Genomic DNA, 17294 nt, shown 5'->3' with positions numbered 1-17294 from the left:
CATCCTTCTGGCTCGATAATTATTGGTTATTTTTTCTGGGCCCGGCATGAGACACGTTTCTTCTTCCAATCAGAAATCAGTTGAAACTCGTGCGAACACAAACAAGCAACAGAATGCTACCCGAGTTAAGACCCGCTCCTACTAGATAGCCCCTACCTTGCGTCTGCCAATGGCTGGACGAGTGCGAAAATGGGTGGAGTCGAATGTGATTTGACATATCGAGTCGGACCGAATTAACCGTCTAGGAAACGCCACGCCCGCCATCCCCGACCCCACGACTCACCAGCAGTCACGTGCAGGCCACGTGACCGACGTGACACCTGCGTCCCTTATCCTCACCGCCGGCGCGCAGTCTGCGCTTCCTTCCGATCGCTTCCTCCTCCGGCGATTCTTCTCCGATTTCGTTTGGTTCATTCCTTAATTTGGGAATATCACGGCGATAACGCGGCGATGATGGGACCGGAGGTCGCCGTCGGCTTCGATTCGCCTCTGGAGAGAGAAGAGATGGAGAGCCTCGCGCTCTCCGACGCGCCGTCCGCCGCCTTCCACTCTGCTGTATCCTCTCTCCCCGCCGCCATTTCCGCCTCCTCCGACGGGGACACACTCCTCTCTCCCCCTTCCGCCCTGCACTTCCCTCTTTCCTCCACCGCCTCCGGCGACGGCGGGGATCCCGCACCGTCCACGGCTTCTTCTTTCCTAGATCCTCCTTCCTATGCGGACATCGTCTTTAGTCCCTTCGACTCGCAGAACGGCGACGACGACAATGGCGCTGATAATGGATCCTTGCTCCGCCGAGACTCCTCCCCCAGATCCACCCGCGCAGCGAAGTCGGACTACCTCAAAATCTCCGTCTCCGATCCGTACAAGGAGCAGGAGACCGCGAACTCGCTCGTCCCCGGCGGTGGGGCCTACTTCACATATCTGATCGCTACTCGAATGCGCTTCGGTTCTGCGGCTAACGGGGACGGAGAATCGGAGCCTGTTGAGTTTAGCGTGCGGCGCCGGTTCCGGGACGTTGTCACTCTCGCCGATAGGCTGGCGGAGGGCTACCGGGGTTTTTTTATCCCCCCGAGGCCGGATAAGAGTGTGGTTGAGAGCCAGGTGATGCAGAAGAACGAATTCGTGGAGCAGCGGCGGTCGGCTCTCGAGAAGTACCTGTGGCGGCTCGCGGAGCACCCGGTGATCGGGAGGAGCGATGAGCTTAGGCTGTTCCTGCAGGCGAAGGGGAAGCTGCCATTGCCGACGACCACTGATGTGGCTTCGAGGATGCTGGATGGGGCGGTGAGACTGCCGAAGCAGCTGTTTGGAGAGGGGGCAGCTGCGCAGGTTGCGCCACAGGAGGTGGTGCAGCCAGCAAAGGGAGGCAGAGACTTGCTGAGGATATTCAAAGAGTTGAAGCAGGCAGTGACTATCGAATGGGGAGGGGTGAAACCATTGTTGGTGGAGGAAGACAAGGAGTTCTTGTCGAAAAAGGAGAAGATGCAGGATCTTGAATTGCAGCTCAGCTGTGCTTCACAGCAGGTGTGTTAAGAATTATGTCAAAAAAATTGTTTTTGCACTGAATAACTGAAAGGTGATTTTCCATATCAAAATTAGAGAAAATCATTTAGACTAGATTATTTGATCTGCTCAGTGTGTTCACTGAAGTCATAGGAATTGAATGTGAACATGAACCATAATGCTGGGGTTGATGGGTTTCAGATATGGATATACAAAATATCACAATGTCGTCTACCGTCCGGGGATTCTAGTGGCCTGCTAGAGGGTTGTATGAGGTTTATGATGAATAGTTTTTGAATGAAACCATACACCTTATTCAATAGAAGGGCATATTGCCAAGTCTAGAATCAAAAGTGAAAATTTTGCTAGCAAACTTACCTTATTTAATTTGGATGAATAGTCCTACAATCATTTCTGTAAAAAAATTTATAATAGTAACTATATTACTATAATGCTGCATACTAATTTTTTGATATCTCAGTTCCTATATTAATACATTAATAATTGTATTAATGGAATCTTTTCAAAAGAAACGTATATCATAAAATTTTACATAATATGCTCATGTTGAAATTAATTGGAATAACCATTTTATGAATTAGATCAAAATAAAGTATTCTAGCACATGAGCAATTAATGGTATTTTGTACAACCATGCATTCCTGTTTTTTCTTTTACTTCCTTTATGATATAAAATTGTACCCGCTTGGTTGGATTCTTTCTTACTGGTAGATGATAGCCAGATCCTATTGGAATGAATATCTCGAGGGGCATATCATTGCTATTCACATTGATATTTTCATTGAGTATGAAAGGCTTGTTGGAGAAACAGTCACCTTATTAACTGCAAGCTCTATTTTATGGAAGACTGAATAGATATACTTTCTATCCCTTTTAGTTTCAACTAAAACTTGGAACTCATTACAATAATGTTAGGCTGGCTTAAATCTATTTTAAAACCTTCTTATTGGCATTTACACATTCTTTCCCGAGATATAACACATTCAAATACATCTACAAATGCCAAAAGACTAGATATCGTGTCACAACTCATAGAGTGATTCAACTACAAATAGTGGAAAGATGAGTTACAACAGTTCTACTTTTCAGTAAATAGTTGCCAGGATTTCATCTCAAATTCCTAGAACTCATAAGATAAGCAGATGATGTGGTTTTACTAATGATAAAGCTGACCAGTTATCTGCTGACATGTAGTTTATCCTAGTTGTTGTGGGCGAATAATTTCTCCTTCAAGATTTGAGAAGGTAGAAACTTTTCTTTTGTGAGAAAGAAAACATATCTCCTTTTAAGGGTAGGGTGTATCAGGGTAATAGCTGGAAGGTGACAGGGATCTCTGAGTCCATATTTTTTTATAATTTATTGCAACAACACAATGTGCTTGCAATGCAAGATTTTGTTATGCTTTCTTCTTTAAAGTAGAACAGTAATGATGACTCTATAACCTGACCACTTCATATTTTAAATGATATTGCAATGGATTGAGTATCGCTGAACTTATGGGCTTTACATGTGTGTCTACTGTTGGTTTTGTAATTTACCAAAACAGTTTGGGTCATCATAATGATGGTTCCCACACCATGTCCGTACTTTTGAAGAGTCACAATTGTTTCATCTTTGAGTTTTACTCTTCTGACATTCTCATTTGTGACAAATTTCTTTGGCAGGCTGAAGCCCTTGTTAATGCACAACAAGATGTTGGTGAAACAATGGGAGAAATGGGTTTGGCATTCATCAAACTAGCAAAGTTTGAGACCGACCAAGGGATATACAACTCTCAGAGAATACCAACTGCTGATACCAAAAATGTTGCAACTGCTGCTGTAAAAGCCAGCAGATTGTATCGTGAATTAAATGCTCAAACTGTGAAACATCTGGTACTCCTTAAAAAGTTAGCTAGTTGACTTCATTTATCTTAATGTAGACACACTACTGCATGTTCTTTTGATGTTCTGAATACTTATTTGGAAATATCCTATGACAGGACACATTGCATGAATATCTAGGGTTGATGCTTGCTGTGAACAATGCCTTCTCAGAGAGAGCCAGTGCTCTGTTGACTATACAAACCTTAATGTCAGATTTGACTACATTAAGTACAAGGATTGACAAACTTGAAGCTGCATCCTCCAAGATTTTCGGTGGTGATAGATCAAGATTGCGCAAGGTAGAGGAGCTAAGAGAAACAATAAAAGTTACCGAGGATGCTAAAAGTTGTGCAATAAGAGAGTATGAGAGGATAAAGGTATTGTCAAACTCCCTAATAATGTGCCATCATTGAATACATTCTAATGTGTGAATGTCTTCATATCTAGGAACACTTAACTGCGCTTTCTCATTTCACTTGGTTTTATTTTTTCTCATCCTTGCTACCAGATGTGATATTTGTCTTTATGCCCTATGGCTGTCACAATATTTCAATTTCCCATTTCCATAAGAAAGACATTAATTGGATAATTTTAGATGAAAGGAAATAACGATCACATAGGACTTCATCACATTGTCTCCTTTTTAACTATCCTTTATTCTGGTAGTGATATTTTCATAATATCTCTATCTTGCTGAATAGTAAATCTAGGATACTTAAAACTCTTTCCCATTCAATTTTCCTTCAGTTCATTTTTTATTGCTGAGATACCATATATTCAACTTTAATTCTACTAGGTCAAAAACTTCTTTTTTATATAGTTTTGAAGTTATTCTCCTCTTAAGCTAACATTTGTCAACCGAGTTCTACCATCGATTAACATATTGTATATGCATAATCGGAGGAGGTATATATGACTGATTGAGCTCATTTAGTATCAATGCAAAACAGGATAGGTCTTAAAGATGACTATGAATAATGCATTTAAATCTTCTGTGATTTTGAGATAAAAAATTTAAATGTCAGTTGGAGAATTTATTCCATAATTTGAACACTTGTTACTTTGACACTGACTATTCATTTATGATGGTCCTAATAATAAACTACATGCTTTGCTAATTCTTGTCTATCCAGGAAAACAATCGGAATGAACTCGATAGACTAGACCAAGAAAGGAAGGATGATTTCCTCGGCATGCTGAAAGGATTTGTAATAAATCAGGTAATTCTCACTCTCTTACAATGTGACAATCGCATAATCTATAGATGGAAATTTTGTCCAGCATGTTCTAGTTACAATTCCAGCAAATAATATCTCCATCAAGTCAATTGAAATTTTTGCTTTCACTTGATGTTGGGGTTCCACATACATCAATTCTAGGATAAAGTTTATAAAGAACAGGCACTTCATTTTTTGTGAATATGTTTTCTTGTTTTTTTTAAATAGTGAAACAAATACTAAATATGCTCCTTGTTCTACCGTTTCAAATGGAGTATCACCCACAACTGCTATGTCTTGCATATCGTTACTATGAATGGAATTACATTAAAATACTTTCACCATTCAATTCATTCTAATTCTTGATTCATATTCGATGATTTTTAGAGCCGATTCCTCCAAATTTATTATCGATGTGTTTCACTTAGCATCTTACCTCTCATTGTGTAATTTTCTTTTATCCATTTCATTTTCCATTACATTATTACTTCCTTACATTCCCAAAATCCTTTTAATAATCACAACATATTAGAAAAATCCTTACATGTTGATCATTAGAGATACCATGTGTCTACTTGAGTTTCCATGTCGAGTGTCGATATCCGATGCTCGGCTACGAAGTAGCATGAGATTTCTTCCTAGTAATGTTTTTAAAACCAGACTGGATTGCCTGGTTAATGGTTGAAAGGATAAAAGCATCTCAGTTGAACTCCGATTTTGACCCGCGGATCGGAGCAGCTGAACTACTTATCAGGATAGAATTTTGCATCTATGCCTTCAGTTTTCACATTCACAGTTTAGCACCACCTGGATAGATCTTTGCTATGTGTGTGCTAATTTAAGGAAAACAACATCTTCTGATCTGCATTCTTGTTCTTCTTGACCAGGTCGGGTATTCTGAAAAGATCGCCAATGTCTGGGCAACCGTCGCCGAAGAGACAAGCAGCTATGCAAGAGGCAACAATTAGATTCTAGTTCGCCATTGTCGTCGTCGTCGTCGTCATCGTCAAGTCGCAGTTGTCTTAAGTATTTATAGTCACTTACTTGAATCTTATGATTTTGAATGCAAACTAAAATTTTCTCCTTTGCCTATTCGATCACAGGAATATAAAAATGTTTTTGCCAACGCTTTCAAGTTTCATTATTTGCTCATCAGAAATTGGGTTCAGGTACTGCTCGTGGAACCTTATTCTACTAATATTTTAAAAAGGTTTTTTTTCTATTCTTTAAATAATATTAATATTCCGTTGTGAAACTTTAACCATCTAAATTTGTCTTGAAAATGAATTTTATTTCACAATGATTTACAAAAAAACAAAATGAGTATTTCCATTTTAGAAGTAAGATATCTAAAAATAAAACCTACATGTAATATTCATAAATTTGTTTTATATCTTAAAGTCTCAATATTATTTTAAGCCATATTAATGTTTTTTTTTAAATTTCTAATTTAGCATCAATCATTGGACCTAGACTCTTGTTAAGTTAAACCCTTAGATAGTTCCAATTGCGTGGCTTAAACTATTGACACCTCTAATAACAATAAGGATGGCTAACCGATTGCGCTTGGGGTTATGGTGTAACGATAAGATACTTTTGTAGTTAATTAAATATTTATAAATTGATACTTTTGTAGTTAATTAAATATTTATAAATTGATTTTTAATTACGGTATATTGTGGAACAAAATGGAAAGTTACCAATTAACTTTTAGGTGAGACATAATTGATTACATTGATCTATGTAGCTACATCGCTCAAGGAGTTTAAAGAATCTATAAGAGCATAAGTCCTATATTCAGACCCTTTAGGGGTTCTAATTAAGGAGTACAAAAATCTCAAAAATGAAAATAATCTTATAATATTGATTGTGAAATGATTTATCATTTGTTTTTCTTGATTTATTTTGATGATTGATAAAATTTTTCATAAGACTAAATTAGTTAACTCTAGAATTAATCAATTAGAAGAGTTGTATATTTGAATTATAAAAAAATAATTAATTAATAATGAAATCAATTGAATCGAACTAATTAAATAAATGCATTAATTTTTTTTAACAAATTGAATCAATTAAATTATATTAATTCAATCAATTATCAAATTGATCTTTTATAACAATGAATATTTAATTAAAATCAAATTGAATTAATCAAAATTAAATTGAATTAAATTGATTAAATTTTTAAATAAAAATTAAATAAATCAAATTGATAAAATATTAATTAATTTAATTTTTATCAAATTAATTAAAATAATTAAAATTTTTAAATATTATAAAAAATTAATAAAGATTTTATAAATTTATTTATTTAAAAATTTAAAAACAATTTTTTATTTTAATTAATATAATTTATTTAATTTAATCAAATAAAAATTTTTAAAATCAAAATCGAATGAAATAATTGAATTAATCAATTTTTTTAAAAAATAATTAAAATTTTAAAATAATCAAATTAAAATTTTAAATTCCATCTATTTATTCAATTTAATTAAATTTTTACACATCCTTAAATATAGGACAATTCTAAGAACAAATACCATCGATACTCAATCTTCTATTAATCGACAACTCGAAAAGGATTTAGAAGCAATTTTGCTAGGAACTCAATTGAGGAGATGCATCACAATTGCGATTTTACAATGCATCCCACTATTATTCCTTCAAAAGAAGAATTTTGCATGAACAATTTGATCAGAACGAAAAACAACTTTTCTGACAAAGTTCTGATTTCTTATATCAAGTGCAATGTAGATCTTCATTGAATTGGGATTCAAAGGTATCCTCCACATCCAGAGCTAAAGAAACATCTCTAAAACTAAGAAGAGAGTAAACAACCCCTCCTCGATGAAGATGGCGAGAAATTCCCAACCTGCAATCTGAACTGAACAAGTTAAGCATGGAAGTATAATATGATGTATCGAGATTCACATTATAAAACAATATAGCTTCAACAAGTATTGGACATGAAAAGATCTATATGATTCAATTTGATCATATACGATTTCATACGAAACTTATTTATAGATCGATCTAATATGGACTATTACACTATCTGTTAGTTCCTCCCGTGGGCTTAATCATGTAGTTTTCGTATTCAACCACAAGTTTAAATCAAATAGTTGAGACTCATCTATACTATTTGATCGAAGCATTTAAAGAACGAGCATAAAGCGACTTCGAACTTTCATCTCGGTGAAGCGTCAAGCTTGAAGCCGACCCAAACACATCTAAACTATATCTTTTGATTTTTGGATACAAAATAGTAATAAGCATTTAGGTAAAAGTAATCATGAAGCCACGTTAGCACCTAATTGTGTATCAAGATCTACCTATGTTTAGTGTAGGTAGCCCTAAAGTATCTTTTTTGGGGCTAGAACAAATACAATGCTAAGTTAGAAGGTGTCCTAGAATTATATAGGAGTCTTAGAGTGTGTTGAAATGGATCTTTTAGATTTTTAGGGCGACCTACAGTTTTAAGTCGGTCAACCTAACTAAGACAAACCCAATATCCATGTACCCAATTGTTGTTATAAAGTAGAATTCAATTTTTATCTGTACGCCAAAACGATTCGCAATATGAATCTCAAGTCGACAACATTTAGAAAACATTAGCGAAAAGACCGGAAATGACTAAATGTACCTGCAGTAAGCAGATAGTTGTCCTAAAACTCTTCGTCATGCCATTGCAGCAGCCTTTTTCTTCTCCTCAAGATTCTGTAGTTCTATCAACCTTTCAGCCCAATCTTTCTCCCTGGCCACTGCAGACATCTTTCTTTGAATCCTCTCCATGTCTCTCTTTTTCCTAAATGCAGCATATTGAGCTTTGCGCTTCTTCTTTTCGGACTATAAGGCGAAAAACGGTATCCACAGGTGAGAAATAACACAAGTTTAGGCCTTGTCATAGTTGCAAATGAATCATAAAATCCATAGCAAACTGGAGCAGATGAATTTAAGTTAACTAGTGAAATCATACTTAACCATAGGAATGCAGAAAGCTGGTAGACACTGGAGAACAAATAAATTACATATCAAAAGAAACAGAAGAGCACAAGTATTGCCCTGCATGGATTGAATTTTCTTTTTCTTCAGATGAACATGGATTGAAATCATATTTTAATCCCTTCAAACTCCATAACCAAACTACTCACAAAGGGGGAAAAGAAGAAGCATAAACCGAAAGTGAAATTCGCAAGCTAAAATCACAAGTGCAATGGCGATACCAATATAAATGCCTTCCGTTGCCTGATGCGCTTCTTCCTGTTCCTTCCCTGCACGCTGCCTTCATTTGGTCTACTTCTGGGAATCGGTTCTCCCGGCACATATTGTACCCAAGCATAAGGGCCTGAACATTTTTTTGACATATCATATATGCAAAGAGTGGAAGCAGACTAATAGACTGAAATGCTTGTGGGATGTAGGATAAAGAAAGCAACATTTTAAATGAAATTAAGGCTCTAGCAAAATGATGGCTTGCAATCAGCTAGGCACTAGAAGTTATTAAAGGACAAAAAACACCAGACAGATAAGTTCACATAGAACACATGGCTTGGATGTACAAAGTGGGGGAAGAAGCTTTAACATTACAAAACTTTATGTGAGCTATATGCTCACTTATGAACTTTGGTCTGGTCAATCATCTAGAAACATAACATAACCATCACTCTCGTAATGACATAATCCAAAAGACTAATTATGTTGTATAGACTATAGTTTATGCATAGATCAGCCAAAAACATAAAATATAGTTCCTTCTTTCAGTACCACGCGGACAAACTACTATGAAACAAGAAACAAGAACACACTGCAATGCCCATACCAAAAGAAGATAAGTAGAAACAATAGCATATGGTTTTCAATCCATCATCAATAATAAAACTTATCTTCTCATTATAATTTAGTATGATGACAAAAGAAGTCATAATAATATGGGAAATTTCTAGTATCCAGGCTAAAGTGCATAATATATCTTTTGTTTACTGTTAAATCTTTCTATCAACTTGTTTAGGTTCAATGCCCTGAATTATGAGGACAGAGCAATTGCTGCTAAAAAGCAAAAATCCAGAAATATCCAAGTCATACTATGACAAGATCTCTCTCAGAATTATAATCAAAATGAGAAAAGTCAAACATTTGAACTGCTAAACAGACAGTAGGTATCCTCTTACATTGAAAACTGTCAAAGTCAACAGGTAAAATCAAACAAAACAAGAAAGGCAGAACCCACTTAGTGTTAAGGGCACAAAATGTGATCCAGCTTGAAAGGAAATATTAGTCAAGAATAATTATCAAGTAAATATTTTGAATTATCATTTAAATAGAACTATCCCACCTAGTGGGATAAGGTTTGGTTGTTGTTGTTGCTGTTTTTAAATAGAACTATAAGGATCTAATTCCTTGGATGGAATATATGAGGGAGAGGAGGGAAAAGCTCAAGAAATTATAAATGGAGCTCCACCATCTATGTAAATCTTTTTGTTCATTTCCTTAGTATCTTCCATCCAAGTAATCAGAGCCTAAGATTATTATGCATACGACCAATCCTTAAAAGAATATCCTAATTAGAAATCAAAATTCTAATATAGCATTAAAAATTCGAAGTCTCAAAGCACACTAGCCTCAGGAACTCAGTAACACCAAACTTCATCAAAAATGTGATTCAGAATTGATAACATATTCCATAAGCAAAGCTTAGAATGCACGATTGAAACAACATATGTATGGAAAAGAGATGCATGCCCAGAACTGGAAGCCGCATACCTCGAGGTCGAAGGCTTGCCCTTTTCTTCCGAGGCTTCGTCCCCGGCCTCCTCTTCGGAAATCTTGTTTCAGTCATGTTGCTAAAAGGTGTAGAGCCACCCGTCGAAGTCGAAAAAAACTCCTTTTGGAAGTTCGATCTCAGTTGGTTCCCGATGAAAACACTCGGAGCAAGCGCGCTGGGGGAAGTAATCGGTAAAGAAGAAAAACAAGAACCTTTACTGCGCGACAGTAGCGGAAGCGCGCAGAGACATCGAGCAGAGGCAAGGCGAAGGGTGTTCCTTAAAGCACCGCCGACAGCCATCTGGATGATTGCCCCGAGATAGATCAGTAAAAGCACTAGCAATCGCACGATTATTTCGATCCCTACGCGACATCCATTTCGAGTGAAGAATTGAATCTGCGTATCAGATAGATTGGAAAGATAGGAATCCTTCAATACCACTCACCAATGCACGAAACAGAAATCACCAAACGGAAGGAAATCCTCGGTCACAGCTTTGAAGAAGAAGCTTATCAATGGCGCAGTCGCCCACCAGTCGGCGGCGGCAAGAGCGGAGCCCCAAGTAGCCCTAAGAAAGCCCACTGCGCACTGCAAAACCAGTTTTATACAAGAACGCCCCTGGAAATTCATATATTTACACTTAAAATTATAAATACTTGCGCAATTTACTAAAGAGGGCATTCAACTTTTAAAAATATCTAAAAACTCATCTAACTTTTGTTTTTATCAAAAACGTACTTATTTTCTTAAATATTTTGTTCTAAAAATTTATTCAATAATCCCCTTGAAATTTTATAAATGTGAAGTGAGAGTGAAATCTGCGACCGCAAACGAAATGGTGCTGGATTTGGAAAATCTATAAAGTAGAAGGTCCTGTTCGGGAAACTTCCAAAAGAACAGTTAACACAGTCCATTTCCGTCGTCGCCTTCCTCGAGATCGATTTCGATCGCTGCTAAAACGGTGACCACTTCGCTTCATGCCTTCCGTTTCTCGGCGCTCCGCCTCCGATCTGTAGCGCCGGATCTGCGATCTCGATCTGCAACACTCCCTCTGCAGCCGCCGCCATGGATCTCGGCTCCGCCCCCCGCACCGTCGAGGACATCTTCAAGGACTACAGCGGGCGCCGCGCCGGTATCGTCCGAGCTCTGACCCACGGTAAACTCCTTCCCCCTCTTCCTCCCTCTTTTGTTCTTGGTTTTACTCTTTTTGACGTTGATCGATCACGATGTCTTTCCCTGTGTTGGGCGCAGATGTCGACGAGTTCTACGCCCAATGCGATCCCGGTAGGTCTCCTTCAACCTTCTCCACGCAGATCCGACGGGTTTGGGGGTTCTGCTTCGTTCTTCTGACTTGATTCGTTTTTGTTTGGGGCAGACAGGGAGAATCTGTGCCTGTACGGGCATTCCAACGACTCGTGGGAGGTGAACCTCCCGGCGGAAGAGGTCCCTCCGGAGCTTCCGGAGCCGGCTCTCGGCATCAACTTCGCGAGGGACGGGATGGAGCGTAGGGACTGGCTCTCGCTCATCGCCATGCACAGCGATTCCTGGCTCTTGTCTGTTGCCTTCTATCTTGGGGCGCGCCTCAACCGGAACGATAGGTATGAGCTCGCCTCCTACTTTCTCTCTCTCTCTTGTTGCTATCCCCCGCTGATGATTTTATGATCTGTTCATTACCTTAGACGCAGAAGGCAAATACTACAACACAAAGGACTCTTTGATATTTGAACATAATGATAGCCATGAGGTGTAAATACAAGAGAGTTGATAATTTTATTAATTCCTTTACATAAAATGCTATTGTCGTCATTTGTTCTGAGAATTCAATAGCAAATCTTGTTGAAACAAATGGGAGGACTGAATTCTGTTTCTTGGCTTCTGAAAGTTTGTGTAATCTACTTCTTGTTGAGTTACTTACCCAAAAAATTGCCATCTTTGAATTTGTTTTTGGTCAATGTTTTTAAGTCTTCTATGATGACTTCATCCCCTCTAATCAAGGTCTTACCTTAGGCACTATGTGTGGAATGTGTTACTGAATGAATTTTAAGATACATATAAAGTTATGTTTTTGAATATTTTTTCTCTAACTCAGTACTCTTACATTTTTAAATTGTTTTTTTACTACATCTTGTAAGTAATTATCATTTTTAAGGCAGAATAGCAGTTAATACTTAATACAAAGATTCATGTAAGTGGCTTCTCTAGCCAGCAACTACTAGGCTGACTGGTGGATGCCATAATATCATCCATGAATCTTCAACTTGTTCTCCAATTGCCACCACTTTCTTCATGCTGGGCATACTAACTATTGAGATAGATGCTGAAAATAATGAGTTACTAAAACTGAATATCTACCTTAAAGCCACCAATTTATTTATGGCTAGATTTGGTTTTTGTAAGAATGTTAATTTCTCATTCTGTTGGAACCCTCAAAATGTCACACATTTCCTAAGCCCACACAAGAAGGTGATGCCTAGACACTATTGTGTGAGTGTCTCCTTTATCACATTACCTAGCTCCCTATCGCTCATATTGTTTCCCATGGATCTCTCATGTTTATACATTCTTTCTCTATATTGTCTCTAGCTGCGTTTTCTATACACTTTCTCTCCCAGTGCTGCATACTCAGATATTTATTCAGACTCGTGCGAACATGGGGAATGTTAACTTCATCATCACTTGACTGTCATTAATGATCATGTGTTTCTTGTTCATTCAATGAGTAGCAATTGGATCTCTTCATTCATGGACATGGTTCAGATTATAATTACAAAACTTTGTGTATAGCTGTGAAATATTTGTAACTTCAATATCGTAGATGATGTTTATGGATGACTCTATACCTGAATTTGTGTCTTGTGATAAAACTCTATATTGACTTTCTCTTTGCTATTCCTAAAATTGACAAGTTCTAATAGTATATGTCACATAATTTTTTTTGTCTGCATTGGCTGTCTTTGGTCTAATTGACACAATATCAAAAGTGAACCATTGAATCATATAGGAACTTGGAATGAAGTTGATGAAGCGAAGAATATAATAACCTTACCCAGAGGAAAAAGTCACATAGAGAAATCAAATTGGAAATTGTATTAATTCAAAGATAATTAATGATAGGACTCTAAACGTATTTTATAGACTTGGCTCGATAGCAAACACGAAAAAAAATCTAAATAAAGAAAATATACTAATCTTAATAGGGATTATGATTGTTTTCTATTTATTATCAAAATCGGAAATGCTCATTGACTTCAAATTACCAAATGACAAAAATAAAATTTAAAATTTATCTTGAATATTTTTCAATTTCTTTTCTTTTATCGCAAATGTATCAATCTCAAATTTATCATCAATTATTTCCTTCTACACGTTACTCATTTCCTTGTGTGTATTACTCATTGCACCTACTTTCTGCAGTTTACTAGGAAAACTTACTTCTACTTACATCATCCCTCTTTCCCAATTTTGAACATCAAGGATAGTCTTGTTCTGTTCTTAGCTTTTGCTAAACTTGTCATTAGCTGAAACTGTTTCATCTAAGGATATTCATGTTTGTTTTCTTAAGAGTTATGTTTGTTATTGTGCATTGAACACTCATCTGCACACATCATAAGATTATACTCAAACAAACAAGCTCTAGGTCATCAGAAGTGATTTAATTTGAATGAGGTTTTGCAAAAAAGAAAAAAGGGTTGGGAGCTTGCTGGCAGCTGATTGCTTCTCTACTACTTAGTAGAATATGAATTGGATGCAAGAGGTGGTTCCAACAATTTGGTGTATAATTTCATCATGAAACAATGTGAAATAATATTATTTTACACAGGAAAACTAAATGAACTTGCTAATCCAATGTTTAGATCACTACACTTCTATATCTTTTGATTCCATATTCATCACATGCTTCTTCAAAGAAGTTCCTGATCAACAAATTTATTGTTCACAAAGGCTGTGTGTGTACTCACTGGATTTACCACATCATTCCTTTATATGGTTTTGGCTCTTTTTCTAAATGCAATTTTTTGGGATCAATAGGTGGCATGGACATCTGTTCCTGATTCATTTTGCACTTGCATATATTGGATGTTTTCACTTGTTTAATTATTAATTGTATATTAAGTTATTTTTATTTTTTTAAAGAACACTACATATTAAAAAAAACACTCTGTTCTTTCCCTCTTCTTAAGGTGATAATTCCCATCTGGTATAAGAATGATCTACCTTATGCCATATCTTCTCCTATTACCTTAGTTAAAATATAATATCTTGATACACTCCCATTAAGTAGGTGATATTAAGCTGTATTTGTTTGTTTTACATATTTGTATTTAGCATCACTGTATAGCTATTGATATATATAGCTTTCTATTATCAATTAGACTGCATTTCTAACTCTGCGTCATTATGTATTGTTAGTTCCCCACCATGGTATTTGGTGACGTGCGAATCCAGGGGGTTTGGTTGGTGCAGTGCGGGTCCATCTAGCCATCATTGTTAGTCCTTTATTTGAGCGAACCACCCATAGTTTTATCCCCAACAGTTGATGAAGAAATACACTATTTGGAAACTGCTATGCAACTTGATTCCAGATCAAATTACTATGCAGCTTGATTACCGATAAAATTATTCAATTTATCTGAATTCATCGAGGATTCAAGTCGTCGATGACCTTGTAGTCACGGATTCGAGTCGTGGAAACAACCTCTTACAGTGTATGGTAAGATTGTGTACAATAGGCTCAATGCAGTCCGACCCCCTTCTCTGGGACCTCGCATTGACGGAAACATCATGCACCAAGCTGCCCTTTTATCTGAATTCATTGAGGATTAAAAATTGTGACTGGTGGGAGGCAATAGATGGATTGATGACATAAATGGGTTGGTTTGTAGTCTAGAGTTTGGTGGAGCATGTTTTCAGTTAGAGTTTCATGAAGGTGATATATCCTCCATTACTTGTATTCATTTTGAACATAGTTCAAGACCGCAATGATTAGGTGCCCTAAGTGCGATTGTTGAACTCCGTACTGGAGTATAGCATGAATTACTTGCTTGCCATTATGTTAATTCTATTCTTCTTAGTAACATCTAAATGGTTGATGTTTCTAAGAAGCTTCATTTCGAACAATAGTAGTCAAAGGTTCTGATAATTTAGACCGAGTCCAAAAATAGCTACTTAATTGGATCAGGCGAGTGCATCCTCCAGTAATCTTGTATGAAGCTAGAAGAAATTGCTATATTGAACTTAGTGAGACTAGGTAGCAGGTGGAGTATCCAAGGACGAAGTTCAAATAGAAGCGATCAACTGCAGGCTAGAGATTATTGTGTTATAAGTGTTTTCGTCTTTGTTTTCTCAGAATTCAAGTTAGATGATTAGGAAAAAATTCACTTAGCTTCTTTTTAGGACGAGAATTTTGTTTGATATTTTCTAACTAGCATTCAATTTCCACCTTTCGCGAATACTTACGAGATTTTCTTCTCCCTCATACCAACAGGAAACGCTTGTTCAGCATGATCAATGAACATCCGACCGTCTTCGAAGTGGTATCTGACAGGCGGCAATCAAGAGAAAAGTCTGGCATTGACAGTGGCAGTAAATCTAAACTCTCAAAGGCATGGACATCAGACAATCGAATCTGAACTGTATTTTTGTTGTTCCTAATCTGTCGACTATTGAATTCTGAATTCCTGACAGAGATCCAGTGATGGACAGATAAAAAGCAACTCAAAGATAGCCGATGAGGGCGGCTACGATGAAGATGACGACGAACACAGCGAAACCCTTTGCGGCGCTTGCGGTGGAAGTTACAGCGCAGACGAGTTTTGGATTGCGTGCGATGTATGTGAAAGGTGGTTTCACGGCAAGTGTGTGAAGGTAACTCCCGCCAAAGCCGAGAGCATAAAGCAATACAAGTGCCCCCGTTGCAGTTCAAAGAAAGCAAGGCTGTGAGCCTGTGACAATTTGTCAGCGGTAATCCTCTAAACCTTGCTCCTTGTGGATTGTAGTTAGTCTCTTGCTAATGAATGGTACCATGTTTTTATAAGTTAACATGCTCACCATCTGTAATTTTATATAAGCTTTTGGCAACATTCACTAAATTTGGACATTTTGTTTATCGCTTTTCTCTTGCTAACTTCTCGCATCTCCCTAGCTGAAATGCTGTTATATTTCTCATAAAAGACTCTTGCTATTTGATCTGACTAATTTTCTAGGTTAAATGTATTCCAGAGTAGGATGTTCATGACAAAGGATGCCTGAAATCCTTCTTGTTTCTTCTTCAGCTTGTATCAAGTGAAGTTTGCTATCACTAGTTCTCTCTGTGTGTGTTCCTTTAGAGAGGCAATATCTTTGAACTAAAATTTTGATCAGTTGAAGTAAAATAAATAAAGTAAAAAAAAATCTGAAGATCTTATACAGAAGGAAAAAAGAAAAACTTTCTTGAAAGTGCATGAAACTACATAATAGGATAAAGTATTGTTTTGATAGTTTTTTTTAACATAGGGCACATTTTTAATAATAGCAATGATAAAAGGTATCGGAATTTTGCCTGTAAAAAATTATAGTAACCAGTAGAGGTTATGACTTAACTATGATTTGATTAGGGTTAACCAATCGATTCAAAATTGAATCGAATAAATTAAAATTGAATTAATCGATTTTTTTATATAAATCAAATTGATCGAACTTGGACAAAAGTCAAAGGATGTCTTTTTTTTAAATCATCAAAGGGTATTTCATTTTTATTTTTTTAATAAAAAGCCTTTCATATTACTGTTCAACTGTGTATAATTATCTAACTATCATTGAGTACTGTTTTTAAATTTTGAATCGGTCGGATTCGTTGTAGCAGTTACGAAATCGTAACTACTACAACGTGAGTGATAAAAATTGTTAACTCCTACAATGTGAATTCCTATTATTCACATTGTAGTAGTTACA

General features: G+C 36.8%; 3 protein-coding genes across 7 annotated transcripts; 2 read left to right on the top strand and 1 right to left on the bottom strand.

The window, feature by feature from the left end:
- Positions 1–378: 378 nt before the first annotated feature.
- LOC141843767 (sorting nexin 2A-like) lies at positions 379–5808 on the top strand. 2 transcript variants are annotated; one of them, XR_012603066.1, is made up of 6 exons: positions 379–1521; positions 3186–3395; positions 3503–3763; positions 4520–4606; positions 5491–5629; positions 5707–5808. XR_012603066.1 is itself a non-coding variant. In XM_074731797.1 (5 exons), the coding sequence occupies exons 1-5, from the start codon at positions 451–453 to the stop codon at positions 5569–5571; spliced, it is 1710 nt and encodes a 569-aa protein (XP_074587898.1). In that variant the 5' UTR covers positions 379–450; the 3' UTR covers positions 5572–5729. The 2 variants fall into 2 exon arrangements, 1 of the variants encoding a protein (XP_074587898.1); XM_074731797.1 differs by having other exon boundaries at positions 5491–5729.
- Positions 5809–7058: 1250 nt separating this feature from the next.
- On the bottom strand, positions 7059–10937 carry LOC141843773 (uncharacterized). 3 transcript variants are annotated; one of them, XM_074731805.1, is made up of 5 exons: positions 10810–10937; positions 10364–10726; positions 8827–8948; positions 8247–8449; positions 7059–7482 (listed from the first exon to the last, which is right to left on the bottom strand). In XM_074731805.1, the coding sequence occupies exons 2-4, from the start codon at positions 10662–10664 to the stop codon at positions 8282–8284; spliced, it is 591 nt and encodes a 196-aa protein (XP_074587906.1). In that variant the 5' UTR covers positions 10665–10726; positions 10810–10937; the 3' UTR covers positions 7059–7482; positions 8247–8281. The 3 variants fall into 3 exon arrangements, with proteins under 3 accessions (XP_074587906.1, XP_074587908.1, XP_074587907.1); XM_074731807.1 differs by having other exon boundaries at positions 7059–7475; XM_074731806.1 differs by having other exon boundaries at positions 10364–10664; positions 10810–10936.
- Positions 10938–11271: 334 nt separating this feature from the next.
- On the top strand, positions 11272–16538 carry LOC141843772 (PHD finger protein ALFIN-LIKE 1-like). Of its 2 annotated transcripts, none has more exons than XM_074731804.1 (5): positions 11272–11520; positions 11616–11648; positions 11740–11962; positions 15850–15967; positions 16068–16538. In XM_074731804.1, exons 1-5 carry the CDS (start codon positions 11430–11432, stop codon positions 16302–16304), a joined length of 702 nt encoding a protein of 233 aa, XP_074587905.1. In that variant the 5' UTR covers positions 11272–11429; the 3' UTR covers positions 16305–16538. The 2 variants fall into 2 exon arrangements, with proteins under 2 accessions (XP_074587905.1, XP_074587904.1); XM_074731803.1 differs by having other exon boundaries at positions 11273–11520; positions 16050–16538.
- Positions 16539–17294: the final 756 nt, after the last annotated feature.

This window comes from Curcuma longa, chromosome 13 (assembly GCF_044706935.1).
Source record: "Curcuma longa cultivar G26 ecotype Majalengka, Jawa Barat chromosome 13, ITB_CL_G26_1.1, whole genome shotgun sequence".
NCBI classification, from domain to species: Eukaryota; Viridiplantae; Streptophyta; class Magnoliopsida; order Zingiberales; family Zingiberaceae; genus Curcuma; species Curcuma longa.
The sequence above is the reverse complement of the archived record's forward strand: the minus strand, read 5'-3'. Positions and strand labels throughout refer to the sequence as shown.

Coding starts and splice junctions, on each gene's coding strand:
- LOC141843767 (XM_074731797.1), top strand. CDS start 451: ATGATGGGACCGGAGGTCGCCGTCGGCTTCGATTCGCCTCTGGAGAGA. Junction 1,522..3,185: donor TCAGCTGTGCTTCACAGCAG/GTGTGTTAAGAA, acceptor TTTCTTTGGCAG/GCTGAAGCCCTTGTTAATGC. Junction 4,607..5,490: donor AAGGATTTGTAATAAATCAG/GTAATTCTCACT, acceptor CTTCTTGACCAG/GTCGGGTATTCTGAAAAGAT.
- LOC141843773 (XM_074731805.1), bottom strand. CDS start 10,664: ATGGCTGTCGGCGGTGCTTTAAGGAACACCCTTCGCCTTGCCTCTGCT. Junction 8,949..10,363: donor GGCAAGCCTTCGACCTCGAG/GTATGCGGCTTC, acceptor AAAAATGTTCAG/GCCCTTATGCTTGGGTACAA. Junction 8,450..8,826: donor AACGGAAGGCATTTATATTG/GTATCGCCATTG, acceptor TTCGCCTTATAG/TCCGAAAAGAAGAAGCGCAA.
- LOC141843772 (XM_074731803.1), top strand. CDS start 11,430: ATGGATCTCGGCTCCGCCCCCCGCACCGTCGAGGACATCTTCAAGGAC. Junction 11,649..11,739: donor CTACGCCCAATGCGATCCCG/GTAGGTCTCCTT, acceptor TGTTTGGGGCAG/ACAGGGAGAATCTGTGCCTG. Junction 15,968..16,049: donor GTAAATCTAAACTCTCAAAG/GCATGGACATCA, acceptor AATTCCTGACAG/AGATCCAGTGATGGACAGAT.